At 43.6% G+C, this 14,814-nt stretch overlaps 1 protein-coding gene across 1 annotated transcript in view; it reads left to right on the forward strand.

Annotated features, from left to right (window-relative positions):
• Positions 1-14,814, forward strand: part of OPLAH (5-oxoprolinase, ATP-hydrolysing) — a 161,582-nt gene that overhangs the window by 20,685 nt on the left and 126,083 nt on the right. Inside the window, exons 4-6 of the mRNA XM_030220113.1 lie at positions 254-445; positions 7,959-8,073; positions 10,174-10,297. Coding sequence (XP_030075973.1) covers positions 254-445; positions 7,959-8,073; positions 10,174-10,297 — 431 coding nt within the window. The remainder of the gene's footprint in view (positions 1-253; positions 446-7,958; positions 8,074-10,173; positions 10,298-14,814) is intronic.

Genomic DNA, 14,814 nt, shown 5'->3' on the forward strand with positions numbered 1-14,814 from the left:
ACTGACCTCCTCTAGCAGTCTTGGCCACAATTTTGATCCAGTATGGCTATGCTTATGTTTTTTTATGAAACCCAGATTTTGGGTTGGTTTCAGTCAGCCTCAAATATATTTTCATTGATTCTCATCGTTATGTAGCTGGGGAAAGATGAGTATTTAGCTACTTCGGGTGGGGCACAAGACATTGAACTGATACCTCAAAACTTTTGGTGGCAGTGAAAAGTCCTGGACTCTGAGTTTATTTTTGTATTTCCAGGAGTGCAGCATACCGTTCCCTCGGGACCGCCCCCTGGATGCATCCCGCATCCAGTGGATCCGCATGGGGACGACTGTGGCCACAAATGCACTGCTAGAGCGGAAAGGGGAGAGGATGGCGCTGCTGATCACTCGGGGATTCCGGGACCTGCTGCACATTGGGAACCAGGCCCGACCAAAGATATTTGACTTGGTGAGTTCAGTCCCCTCCAGTCAACCTATTCCGCTCTGCTACTGATAATTAGTATTGTAGAATTTAACATTGTGAGTACAAGTGCAGGGAGGTTAAGTGTTGTAATTTGCCAGCCAGGCTAACTCTCATCTCTTCCAGAAAGTGTAACCTTGCTGAAGCTGTGGCAACCAGGAGTATTGTGACAAGACAGTGGGTTTTTTTTAAAGCCTGTAAAACTACCTTCATTCTTTAAGTGTATTTCTCTAGTTTGGCAAGCAGGTGGTGCATGTTTATGTTTAAAGCTTTTTACAGAGACAATACCTGCAGTGATGGGGCCAGTTTTTTATTACTTTTCTGGGCTCTGATTGGCCTGGAGTTTGAAGTTACCCAGGAGCTACTGGCTGTTGCTCCAGTCTTAGCCAGGAAGAAAAGAGAGTAGGATGGATCTCTTTGCTGAGGCTCTGTGAACAGTCAGTTATATGCCCTGATCTTCCCAGATGCTACTTAGATAGTAAACAAATGTTTAGATAGTGTTATAGTTTATCCATATTTCAGTTACCTGTTATTGTTTTGCTGATTGCACTTTTTCTGTTTCACTGTTCAATTTTTCAGACAATCAATTTTAGTTTGTTGACTCTGTCTATCTGGACTGATAAAGAATCCTGGTGGTTTGTGTGTTAGGTCTGTTGAGTTCTTTCTGGGAATTGTGAATGTGGCCTCCAGTAACCTAGAAATCACTGGGGATAATTTGAGAGCGGGAGACTTGCCCATAGGTGGTTGTGACCCAGTCGGTGGGAGGTGGGTTCTAGTGTGGAGCACAAGTGGCAGGTGCAGGCGAATCTGATCTGTGCTGGGGATAGACTCTCTGAGTGGCCGCGGGGTAACCCAGGCGGGTGGCTAGGTGTTTCGTGACATTAACCAAATAAAGTGTATATCAGGGGAGGGTGTGATAGAGTACAATACATATTATCCTGTTGATGGATGTAAACACGATGATAGGACCATCTAGAAAACTTTAAGATACAAAGAGGTGACACTCAAGAAAATAATCTAATAACCCAATCAAGAAAATTAAAGTGTTTCACAATATGAATTAATAACAGTAATAGCAGCAAGATGGCAGCTGTGGCGGGGAGATGGGAGCATCCCAAACCTCTACCTGTTGTCAGAGATAATGACTGTGGAAGAGTGAGTGAGGCGGGCCGTGAAGCCAGGTAGGACAAGCCACACACACTCAGCAAATTATGGTGGAAGCAAATTATATTTATTAAAATAAGTGTCCTCCAGGTGGCCTGCTCCTGCAGGGCCACAGTGTCCAGTAACCGCTCTTATTGTTCTCTGGCCTGGTCCCTGAGTCCAGAGTTACTAGCAGTGTCTATAGCAGGTACACAAGGCTGGCCTGCAGCCGGCCAGGTCAAAACACAAACTTTTCTTGGTTCCAAGTTGAACATGGGCCTACCTGAATGTAGTGGTTGCAGATTCCCATCTTCGAGGTGAAGGCATCTGCAGTGGCTGTGCTGCTTTCCTCTGGGCCTCCTTAAACTAGCTGTGGCCTGGCCTTTTGTACTTCCTGGACCATGCCCTCCTAACTCCACCCCAACTACAACTACTACTACAACAACAAATCATTTCTACAGCGCTACCAGTCGTATGCAGCGCTTCACAATTGAACATGAAGAAAAGACAGTCCCTACTCAAAAGAGCTTACAATCTAAATCAGGACAGACAGACAGGACAAATAAAGGATAAGGGTAGGACACATAGGGAAAGGGGACTATTGAAGAGAGGAAGACAAGATAAAGGTTGCCCTGACACTGTCAGGGAGTGTTCTTAAGGCCTATAATGAATAACCTTCTATAATATGATCTATCAGCGCTGCAGACAGCACCAGAAAGCCAGATTCTCCATCTGGGTCACATAAAGGCGATTCTATAACTGTGTCTCTGCAGTGATGCATGCCCTGTGCGTGTAAGTGAAATAGTGTGTAACTAAGGAGGTGTTGGGAAAACTGTACTGTAAATTGCACACATAGTCGCACATAAGTGTACCCAGTTACGCCTGCAGGCTTGCCTCCACTTGGGCATGCTGATGTGGGTTTGCACTAGATTTCTATAACGGAACCTGTAGTAGCGCTATAGAAATGATTAGTAGCAGACCAGACGCGCCCCATGCTACTTTGGGGCATCTACATCTAGGTGCCTCTTTATAGATTACCCTCATAGTTTTTTTGCTGAAACTTATATACTGTTAATATTACTACTAACTTAAAAAAAAATGGGGGGGGGATCGATAAATGGGAGACAAAAAAATAGTACGGTATTCAGCTTCCCAGAAGTATTTAATATTTCAGCTCAAACGTAGAGAAAAAATACTCCTTACTCATAAATTTTACATAACCATGCCAAAACATTTTTTTTCAAGAAATGGGAGGGGCATCAGAGGTTAGCATTAAATATCAAGGCCATAGGACTTTTAAACAGGAACATCTCGTTTAATATCCAGACTGCTCTTTCAGTTGTTCAATCATTTGCCCCTGATGTGCTCCAAAACAAACTTTAGTACAAGTCACCCAGAATACCATAAATAAGAAAAATAATTCAAAAAATCTTTTGAGAAATAAAGGAAGATTCTAATGATCACATATCTAGACAGCACTGTTGCAAGGTTCCAACTTAAGTCACCAATGCCACAGTTGAAAGACAAAAAGGCAACACATTCTCATCGTCCCTCCAGACAGGCCTAGACAAATAGGTTTTGCACACATACCAACAAGGTAGAGACTAGTAGAAATGTAAAAACTAAAAGCCTCAGTATCTCTCCAGTCTTGTCTCTTCTTACACTCCTCCCCAGGAATTCTGTTCATCAGGTAAGTCTCTCCTCTTATCTGTACCCTTCTCCTCCACTGCCAACTCCAGACTCAGTTTCTTTTATCTTGCTGCACCATATGCCTGGTATAGACTTCCCGAGTCAGTACAACAAGCTCCCATTTCTGGCCATATTCAAATCTAAGCTAAAAGACCACCTTTTTGAGGCTACCTTTAACTCCTACCCTCCTATTCATAAGAGCATAATCATTTTGCCATACTGGGACAGACCCAAGGTCTATCAAGCCCAGTATCCTGTTTCTAGCAGTGGCCGATCCAGGTCACAAGTACGTGGCAAGATCCCAAAACAGCAAAACATTTTATTTTGTTTATTCTAGAATATTCAGTGGATTTTTCCAAGTCCATCTTAATAATGGCTTATGGACTTTTAGGAAATTATCCAAACTTTTTTTTAAACCCTGAAGAGCTAACTGCTTTTACCACATTCTCTGGCAATGAATTCCAGAGTTTAATTACTCATTGAGTGAAGAAACATTTTCTCCGGTTTCTTTTAAATGTACTACTTAGTAAAGTAGCTTCTTTGTGTGTTGGACCTCAAAGCTGTCTGTTCAGTTCCCCACAGCGAGAGTGAGTCAGAGACTCTACACTCTGACTCTCTGGAATGAACTGCCGTGATGACTATCTCCCTGGATTTGACAGAGGTTTATACTCAATTTGTCAGAGTCATCAGAGATTCCTTCGCTTTGTGATTTTTGGATCAGTTCTTTCAGTTCTGTGCATTTCCTTTTGGTCTGGTGACAGCATCACCTACCTTCTCCTAAGTGGTAATTCTTCATAGCATGTCATCTGCAAAAAAAATGAAAAATTCAAATCCATATTCTCAATTACCTTGCTAAGGGAACTAAATACAGATTAAGCAAAAGAGGTGACAAGAGTGATCAGTGTGGAATTCCACAAACTAACTTCTTGGGTTCAGAAATTTCTTGATTCCACTTTACAATTTGTGATCTATTGAACAAATAAGAAGAAAAGAATTTCAACACTGTAGAACTGAGCCCCAAGCTCCTTAACAATTGAAGCAATTTAATATGAGAGACAGTGTCAAAAGCAGCACTGAAATCAAGCTGTACCCGATAACGCTAATCGCCATTACTACATCCTGTTGGGGTAGGACTGAAGCAGTCAAGATGGTACTAGCTCCTAGATTAAATTATATCCTTAGCATGATATCTCTTTCATTACCTCCACCCCCCCCCCCCCCAATACTGTTGTAACAAATTTACAGTAGAATTACTAAATCTATCTGGCAGAACAAAACCTCTCGTACAGTTCTTTCAAAAATTGAAAAGAAATAAATATAATGATGATATTAATGTACCTGATTTCAAATCATATAATTTTGCCTTTAGATTATCCCAAACTGCCAATTGGTATCAAAATCCAATTCCGCTTGTTTCCCCTAGATGGCTTGTGTATGAATCCGCCTTGATCTCTCCCTATCCCTTCTGCCCTCCGTGGACAAATTTCCTTATACTATGTCTTACCGTTTAATCAAAGATACTGTCTTCACTTTTAATGAAGCCAAAGAATCTCTTAAATATGTTCAAATGCTTCCCTCTGATACCTCACTATGGCGCAATTCATGTTAAAATTAACAATCTGTGGGACTTACACAGATAACATTTTGGGGTGTTATTGGGAACACAACATTTGGTATGAATTACAGAAGAATGTGGCTCTGTACCGTTCTAGCATTAGACAATGTTGTGTCAGGAGCAAATGTGTTCTTTTATCTACAGATGTGAGCTCATAACACCCAAATAATAGAGATTACTCCACACCAAGGGTAATATAAAAATAGAGTGCTTATTTATTTACAATAGCAGCAAAAACAATATGAAAAGGCAATAATGAAGACAATGAAGGTCTTATCATACAAACAGCTAAGAGTAAACGCACATTACCCTAGGACTTATAATTTAGTCCTCTACTCTAAACCCTCAGCACTTACAAAATGACTATTCATAGCTACTCTACGACCTGAAGGGAGACACCGGCAGATGGCAGAGTGTTTCTTAGATGGTCAGGGTCTGCTTAGATGGAATATCAGCCCCTTGTTTTTGTTTACAGTCCTTCTTTATAGAAGAAAAAGCCAGCTCCAGCTGATGTTGTGATGTCACCCCTGGCTTGGCTTGATCCAGACCCCGCGTGTTCGATGAAGCAACCTTGTTTGTTACAGATTGTTATGACTTAAGGGCCACAGTGCTATTTTGTCCGCACCACAATGAAGGGAACTTTAAACATGAAGTCAGTGTTACAGGGTGGAAGGTGCTTTCCTGAGTTGCAGCTGTGACACTGAGTCTGGGATAACAGGCCTGGGACTTTTGAACATTGTGGTTTACAGATCCAACCACTACATCACATCTGTAATGTACCAGAGCCACTCTGACCATGGAGTGCATTGTCCCAGGAAACAGCACAGCATGGTGTGATATTCTGTCTCTCCAGCCATTGTGTCAGCTCGGTCAACAAGAGAATTTCCAGTGGTCCTTGGCTTGCCTGCAGTTTTTGATGTCTGCAGTGTCCTTGGTAACTGTGTACACACACGTACACACGTATTAGCAATGAAAGATGAAATTAGCCAAAGCTTGTATGTAAAGACAGGTTGGAAATGCTGAATAGTGTCATATTATAAGCCCATATACTTTGTTATATAGGTACATACAGTGCTGTATATAGTGCTTTAGGCAGGGGTCCTTTACTCCTACAAATTTACACCTAGATTGGTCACTCTGACATAACTGCAAAATATGGTCAATTGCACAATTTCTTTTCAGGCAATACTATGCTTTCTTTTGAAAACATCTAAGTTATATGGTCTTCTTCTCCACAAATATGACACCTGGCTACAGCTAAGAAATGTTTTATCTTCATTTGACGACGATGCGATCAACTCATTACAGAATCCCCATTCCTCTCACTCTTGGTAATCAAAAATTTACAAAAATACTACATGAAAATCTATGAAATCCATGTGTCAAAATCTTAAAGAACTTTGAAACTGAGCTTACATTACATTCCATTCCATTACAGAGTGGAGGAGTGGCCTAGTGGTTAGGGTGGTGGACTTTGGTCCTGGGGAACTGAGGAACTGAGTTCGGTTCCCACTTCAGGCACAGGCAGCTCCTTGTGACTCTGGGCAAGTCACTTAACCCTCCATTGCCCCAATATGCAAGCCGCATTGAGCCTGCCATGAGTGGGAAAGCGCGGGGTACAAATGTAACAAAAAAAAAAAAAAAAATGAAATAAATCTGCAATCCTCAAATATGGACTGGCCTTCCTTTTGGTCTACTGTTATCCACCCCACCCTTTCAGCGGGCGTCTCACAATCCTCTTTCTTCATCATTCACAGACCCTATTTGACACCTGCTAAGCTGCCTAAATTTAAAAGAAATCATCTTCCTCCAAAATGTTGGTCCTGCTCTAAACCAGATGGCTGTCTTTCACATCTCCTGTTTTACTGTGATCATGTCTATACTTTTTGGGCATCAGAATAAAATCTCTGATGCTCTGTCCCTTGATCCCAACACTACTGTTTCTTACAAAAGAGTCATCCTCTGATCTTCCACCACCCCCGGAACTGCATTTTCATGCTTCTACCAAGAAACTCTTTGACACAATGTTGGCTCTTGCCTCTCACCTTATAGTCTACTCCTGGAAGAATAACTCTAAGCTTAATGTCCATGAAAGGTGGAATGACTTATGCTCTATCAGGAGATATGAAGAATCAGCAGGTTTTAAGTCATGTAACATATCATCTATTAAGAAAACATGGGTTCCTCTTAACTCAGCTTATACCAGCATGTATGGCTTTTGTCTTCACTATTTCACTATATTACATCGTATTGCATATCCAATTTGTTTATATGTATGTGCATTGCTCTTTTCATCGATGTATTCATTTTTCTTTTACTTGTTATTTACAACTCACATTTAGTATGTTCTCTATTGTTTTCCATGTTAACTATTGAAAATTTCAATAAAGAATATTCAAAAAAGTATTCTTAGTCTTATTTTGCATCCCTTTCCTATCCTGTTCCCTTTTTTGTCTGCTGCCGCTTTTTGTAGTACTTTACTTAACTGTCTTGCCATAGTCTCCTTGTCCATTTGGCACATCTTCTCTCTATGCTCCTATCTTCCTGCCATGTTGAGCATCCATCTTTGTATCTCTATGCTAGATGGGGTTGATTTGCCCACCCTCTGTCCCCTTCCTGAGGTTTGACAGGGGTTAAAGGAAAAAAAAAAAAAGGAGAAATTTTACAGCCCCTTAAATTAAGGCTATGAGAGGTGGGGGGCAGTGATAATAGAAGGGGCTCCTGGTTTGTTCCCTCCCTCCTGCCCCTTGCTGGAAATCGTGTCAGGAGTGACACGTTTTATTTGCTGTAGAAGTGGTTAATTTTTCTTTGGCTTTGGGGGGGGGGAGGGGGGAGGGGTGTGGGAGTAAGATACTCCAATAGGATGAGATAGTAAAAGTACAATAAACTTGAAACTTGCCTAAGACTATCCAGGCCTGTTGGTATTTGAGTATCCTGGAGATAAAGCAGCTGTGCTCTGGAGATTTTGGTCCTTAAGGAGAAAGCTCTGCTTTTCAGTTTTGCTAGTGATCAGTGAAGGGAGATATCTCTCTAGCCTGCCTCTGTCTCTTTCAGGAGATCGTGATGCCTGAGCTGCTATATGAGGAGGTAATAGAGGTGGATGAGAGGGTAATACTTGCCCACAGCACCTGCCAGCTTTCTGAGAAGGGCTCCCATCAGACTGTAAGAGGTTTGTACACATTCTGGACATGGGCAAGGGGGGGGGGGGGTTGATGGTTGCGGCTATACAGGGCTGGGGGAGAAGAGAGGGCCAGGAAGTCTCGCCCTGCTCCCTGTTTTTGAAGCCTGCCATATCCTGTAATGCAAACACCATATTTTTGTCATGAGTACTGATGCTTTCATCTCACTGAAACTGGATGCCAGCGTCCACATAGACACAGAGCACAATTCTATAAGGATGCTAAAAGTTAGTCAAATTTCCATGTTAAATCTGTTACAGAACGTTAGCGTAAAGCAGCAGTTACGTGCTTACGTTTAGACACACCCACTTCTGCCATGTCAATAGCAAGTGTAACGCTCGCACAACTGACATTGTTCTAGAAGTTGCATGCGTTGCTTGGTGACCTGCCCATGCCTCTCCCACCCACACCCCCTTGCAGTTATGCCCTACAACACTTAAGCTCCAAGTTACAGAAAAGCACCTAAGTGCACTTACAACGTACATGCCGTTTCACTCCCCATTTTGACACGTAATTGCCATCGTAGCATGTAAGTTACGCACCAAACTGGCACGTAACGTTTGGCGCACTGTACAGATTGAGGGGGCACAGTGTATCACATGACTGCTGCTTATGCAGCTTTCTGAGGATCCCCTTGGGCAAACTCTGTAATAAACAACCCAGCAACAAAGAAGAAAGGACCAGTGTAGTTCCAAAGCAGATGGTTTATTGGAGAACGGCAATAAAATGATTCGACGTAGTCCTGCGTTTCGGCGCCACATGCGCCTGCGTCAGGAGTCAAATTATTTCAGCCACAGATGATAAAATACAAGCATAAGGGCAAAAACCTCCAAGAATACAGCATCCAAAGTGCTGACGAACAAAGTGACAAAGCAAAAGAACAAGTCGATTAGCACTTTGGATGCTGTATTGTTGGAAGTTTTTGCCCTTACGTTTGCATTTTGTCATCTGTGGCTGAAATAATTTGACTCCTGAAGCAAGGCGCATGTGGCGTCAAAATGTAGGACTGAGAGTCATTTTATTGCCGTTCTCCAATAAACCATCTGCTTCAGAACTACATTGGTCTACCCCCTTTCTTCTTTCTATTTTGTTGCAGGGTTGTGGACTGTTGCTAGGGGAACACTTTTTTTTTTGGCTTTCTAAACAACCAACCAACACTGAAAATATTGGCGGAAAAAGGTTGTAAGCCACATTGAGCCCGCAAAAAGGGGGGATAATGTGGGATACAAATGCAATAAATAAATATATCTTGAAAACATTGCAGACAACTATATAAGTGTTGTGCATCCTATTCCAATTTACTATCATTGATAACATCCAATAATTTGAATTGCACTATTTACTATAAATGTAATACGCTCAAACACAATGCTTCAGCATTTTTAATTATTGAGACAAAAGCAGCTGCACTTAACATTGGTTTCCTGCACTAGGTATTAACTTTCCAATAGGACCTGTTTTGATGAAAATCACAAGTTTTGCATGTTGAAATTTGATATGATTGAACGTATTTATTAATTTTTTTGCAGTGTCTGGAGTAGCATCTTACATGTGATCCCTGATGAAGCTGTGATTTTTAGCGAAATGGGTCCCGTTGGGAAGTTAATGCCTAGCGCGGGAAGCCAAAGTTAAGTGCAGCTGCTTTTGTTTTACTAGTTAAAATACACATTTAAAAGCATTGTTTTTGAGCGTATTAAATTTATAGTAAATGGTGCAATTTAAATTTTGGAGGTGATCAAAGATAGTAAATTGGGACCTACTTGGATAGGCAATGCTTTTATATAGTTGGCCACAAGGTTTTTGAGATCCTTTTTCCTCCAGTAATTTTGGTGTTGGTTGGCTGTTTATTACAGAGACTTCTTTTGGAGTTTCACCGCGGTACTTTGGTAGTCTTTTTATATATCCCATTCATAGCTGAGGATGCACTAGGCTTAGAGTGGAGGTGGGAGGGAGCTAAGCTGAGTCTTGGTGACTGGAAGAGATGAACTTTGGGATAAACAGAGGGGACTGTCTGAAGCTTTGCTATGGGACTTCTCCATCCATGGCTGCTCCTCTGATGAGTTTCTGGTCCTTTTCATTCTCATTCACAGGCTCAACAGGGGATTCCCTGGAGGTGTGGCAACCTCCGGACCTGATGAGCCTGCGGAAGGATCTGGAGGGGGTGTTAGCGAGAGGGATCCGCAGCATAGCCGTGGTGCTCATGCACTCCTACACGTGAGTCACGTAGCCTACTTAAAGCACTCCTCACCCTGAGTCACACAAGGTGGGCTCAGACATGTGAATGGGGGGGGGGGCAGAGGACAATATTCAATGCTAGTTAACTAGGTAGGAGAGGCGTCTACTTGGTTATCTAGTGCTGTCTGGGTCCCATCTGGGTATTAGTGACACATAAGCACTTACTGGCACTGAATGTCTTGTCTGACTGCCACAACACTCTCCGGTTAACGCCGAGGTGATTCGGGGTACCGTTTGGCAGAGCAGGAGTTTACCTGGACTCTGCCGATATTCAGCTTTTGTACACAGATAACTTGTCGGGTAAGTTTAGGACTGCAAAAAAGCTGGGTAGTTGGGTACTGTCGCTGAAGATCAGCAGTGCTCAGCTAACTCCGGCGGCCACCCCAGGACTTGCATATTCAGTTCCAGTTCCCAGATAGCACTGAATATCTGGGTCTAATTTAGCTGTCGGCTGTTAGTGTGTAAAGAAATACTGACTGCTGTTGGCTGGATGTTGCTCATGTAGTACCTAAGAAAAGTTTTTTTTACAGCCAAATACACCAGCCCTGCAGCTGCTAACCAGAGCCATTCGGAGGGACTCTGAGTCCGGAAACTTCAAATTCATTCTGAGGTAAAGCTGGAAATAGGAACCAGCTGCCTTTTCCACAGCAATGATATGTCACTTAACCTTACTGTGCCGTGTTATACATAGTGGGGGCAATTTCCTCACAGGGGCACCTATGTGACTTGTCCAAAAAGATGGAAACTTAAACGACTGAATCCATTCTTCTCGAGGGCAACATTCTGCAACCTGGTACAATCAATGGTTCTAAGCCATGCAGACTACTGCAACGGAATTTATGCGGGATGCAAAGAAAATCTTATAAAGAAGCTTCAGACCACTCAAAACACAACAGCCAGGCTTATATTTGGAAAATCGCAATTCGAAAGCGCCAATCAAAGAAAGTATTACTTTTAAAATTTGCACCCTGGTCCACAAAATCATCTATGGTGGTGCCCCGGGATATATGTTTGACCTCATAGACTTACCATCCAGAAATTCAACCAGATCTCCACAAACATACTTAAATCTCCGCCACCCTAGTTGCAAAGGACTCAAGTACAGATCAATTTATGGATCCAGCTTTGCCTATATAAGCACCCAACTCTGGAATGCACTTCCAAAAGCCGTAAAAACTACGTGCGACTACCTCAACTTCCGGAAATCACTAAAGACCTACCTGTTCGAAAAGGCATACCCCACTTACCTAACTTAAGTGCCTGAACCCAGCAACACAAAGATACCTAAACTTGTATTGAACATTATGAACACTATATGACTTCCCTCTTTAACGATTCCCTAATGTGTCTGTACTTATTTATCTCAATGACAGTATCATTACTCTGTATTTGTTTTCCACCAGAGCAGTGGTATGCTGGTAAATGTTTAACAACAGGCTGTCTCCCCGGTCCACCTCTGCACCCCCCCCCCCCCAAATTGCAGAGCTGGCTATAGCTGGGGAGAGAGCCGGGGGGGGGGGGCAATCTAATTCATGTTTAATGTGGGATAAAATGCCATAAATAAGTAAATAAAAATAAACTTTTAATGTTGAGCACCTGATTCTCAAAGTGGACATATTCCAAACACTATAATGAAAATGATTTTTTTCTACCTTTGTTGTCTGGTGACTTTGTTTTTCTGATCGTGCCGGCCCAGTATCTGATTCTGCTGCTATCTGTCCTCTTAACTCCATTTCCAGGGCTTCCTTTCCATTTATTTCTTTACTTTCCGCCTTTCTTCTTCATTTCTTGTCCTACATCTGTAAGTAAAAGCAGGGTCCTCCGCAGACTTGACTGTCCAGTGGATCCAGCTTCTGCCTATTTTCTCCATCCATGTGCAGTTATTCTCCTCTCTTCCTTTTCCCTCATCTCATCTCCTTCCTCACTCTTCCCTCCCCTCCATCCATGTCCAGCATTTCTTCTCTCTCCCTTCCCTGTCCTCCATCCATGTCCAGCAACCCTCCTCTCCCCCCTGCCCTCCATACACCCATGTCCAGCAGCAACCCTCCTCTCCCCTCCATCCACCAATGTCCAGTGACCCTCCTCCCCCTGCCCTCCATCCACCCATGTCCAGCAACCCTCCTCTCCCCCTGCCCATCCACCCATGTCCAGCAACCCTCCTCTCCCCCTGCCCATCCACCCATGTCCAGCAACCCTCCTCCCCCTGCCCTCCATCCACCCATGTCCAGCGACCCTCCTCTCCCCTGCCTTCCATCCACCCACCCATGTCCAGCAACCCTCGTCTCCCCCCCTGCCCTCCTCCCCTCCATCTGCCTTCTTCCAGCTCCCCCTGTCGTCCATCATCCGTCGGCCCTCTGCAGCTCTGCTCCCCGATAGCCCTGGTTTCCTTCTTGCGCCGCTGCTCTGCCTTAAAAAATTATATTTTCCCTCGAGGTGCGCCGGCATTGAAGCGAAGGCAGCAGGCTCAGCTCGGTTCCAGCCTTCCCTTCCTTCGCAACATGGCTCCACCCTCGCCTGACGTATTTCCTTACCAACCTTACCAACTTTTATATATAGACCCACAGCCATGGAACCATTTGTACGAATATTCCTTTTAACAAACTCCCCCTGTCCTTTTCCTCCCCATCACAGAAGGCCCCCATATCAAAGATTAACCAAACATTCTTGAATCCCTAACCCCCCCCCCCCATCCTTCCCGTACCAGCTCCCACCCTTCCCTGAAGTAATCTCAAAACCTCACATTCCTGCCCGTCTATCTGCCGTGGCAGAGATTCGATCACAAAATGTTAAGGTCCCCACCCTTCTCCGGCTATCGAATATATCCAGATCCAAGCTTAAGACTCTAAACATTGGTAACAGAGAGGTATGCAAGAGCTATGTAAGGAATAACATCACTTAGATAAGGTTCTGTTTGTAATCTATCATATTCAGTGAAGTGTACTCTCCTTTGTGCTGGAGGTCCAACTGAGGTGATGTATAAATCCTTCACCGTTCCAGAGTGTTGAGGCAATCTTGTGCAGTAGACACTGTTTTGTAGGTAATCCACTTCCCGGCCACATTCACCTTTAGAAATGCCGGGTAATGGAGCATATAGCAGATCTTTTTTTCATATAATGCCCCACAAATAGGTGTAAAACGCCTCCGCTTCTCCTGCACTGCTATTGAGTAATCCTGGAAAAGTTTGATGGGATCTCGCTCATATGTTAGAGTATCTTGTTTGTTTATAACCACATAATATTTCTGTTTTATGTGCATAGTTATGGATTTTTATAATGACAACCCGAGGTCTCTGTCGGCCATCTTGGAAACGGCCAATTCTGTGTGCCCTCTCTATTCAGAAAGGGCCAAAGCTGTCTGAAAGAGCAAATTCCTTACGCAACCATTGTACCAGGAGAGTAGCTAAGTTCTGTTTAGGTAGGTGTTCTGACAATCCCATTATACGGAGCTTGCTGTGGCGTGACCGGTTTTCCATGTCCTCGAGTTTATCTGCCTGCTTCTGGAGCTTCCGCTTCATGTGTGCCAGTTCTGGTCAGATACCTGTTTCTCTAATTCTGAAGTTCTTTTTGTCGTCTCTGTCAGTATTGCTTCCATTTTACTAAATTGTCCAGCAAGGTTCTCAAAGCGAGGCTCAAGGGCAACTCCCACTGCATTAGTTATCTGTGCCAGTTGGCGATCGGAGAACTTTAGGTCCGGTTGCAATACCATTTCCGCCATCTTGAGCTCTGCACCTCGTGTTTTGTCTTTTCCAAGTTTAGTTCCTCTTTTAGACGTCATGGCTGGCATTGGTACCATATATTGGTCCATCAGAGGTTCCATTGTAGTCGTCGTCCGTCGTTGCCCAAATAAATGAGCTGAAGGATTAGTTTTTAGCCGAGGAAAGCGTGGGGACCTTGGAGCAGTGCTAATCCACAGCTACTGCTCGCCGAACGTCACATGATCTAATGCCCCTTTATAAACTAGGCTGCAAATAGATGCTTTTTTTTTTTGCCCGCCATATGTAGGTGACTTGTTATAAAATCACACCCAGGATGGGACTTTTGAATTACTGTAAATTGGGTACCTCTGGTTAGATTGAGAGAGTTAGCAGTAGCCTTCTATTCTCTGCCGCTTTCCCGGCAGTGTATGGATGCCAGACTCTGCCTCTGTGTGTATGTCAGAGTCCCTCCACTATTCTGTGCTGTGGGCATGGGGCACTGCTGTACTGAGTGCATGGTGGTGGTGGTAGTGGGGGGGGGTCTCAACTAACCTGCAGTATTATGGGTGCATGATGAGGCTGTATCAGCTAACATGTATTATTACTCTGTGCTGAGGGCAGGGGGCTCTGTTGTTCTGAGTGCATGGCGCGTTGTCTCAGTTGTCCTGTAGTTTTTCTGTGTGTGTGATTGCAGGCCTCGGTTATCTCTTGCTATTTTGTGTTTGGGGGGAGGGGTCTCAGCTAATGTGCACTATTCTGGGAAGGGGGCTGTGCTGTTCTAGGTGCGTGATGGGGCAGTCTT

Source organism: Microcaecilia unicolor, chromosome 1, assembly GCF_901765095.1.
Source record: "Microcaecilia unicolor chromosome 1, aMicUni1.1, whole genome shotgun sequence".
In the NCBI taxonomy this organism is placed as follows: Eukaryota; Metazoa; Chordata; class Amphibia; order Gymnophiona; family Siphonopidae; genus Microcaecilia; species Microcaecilia unicolor.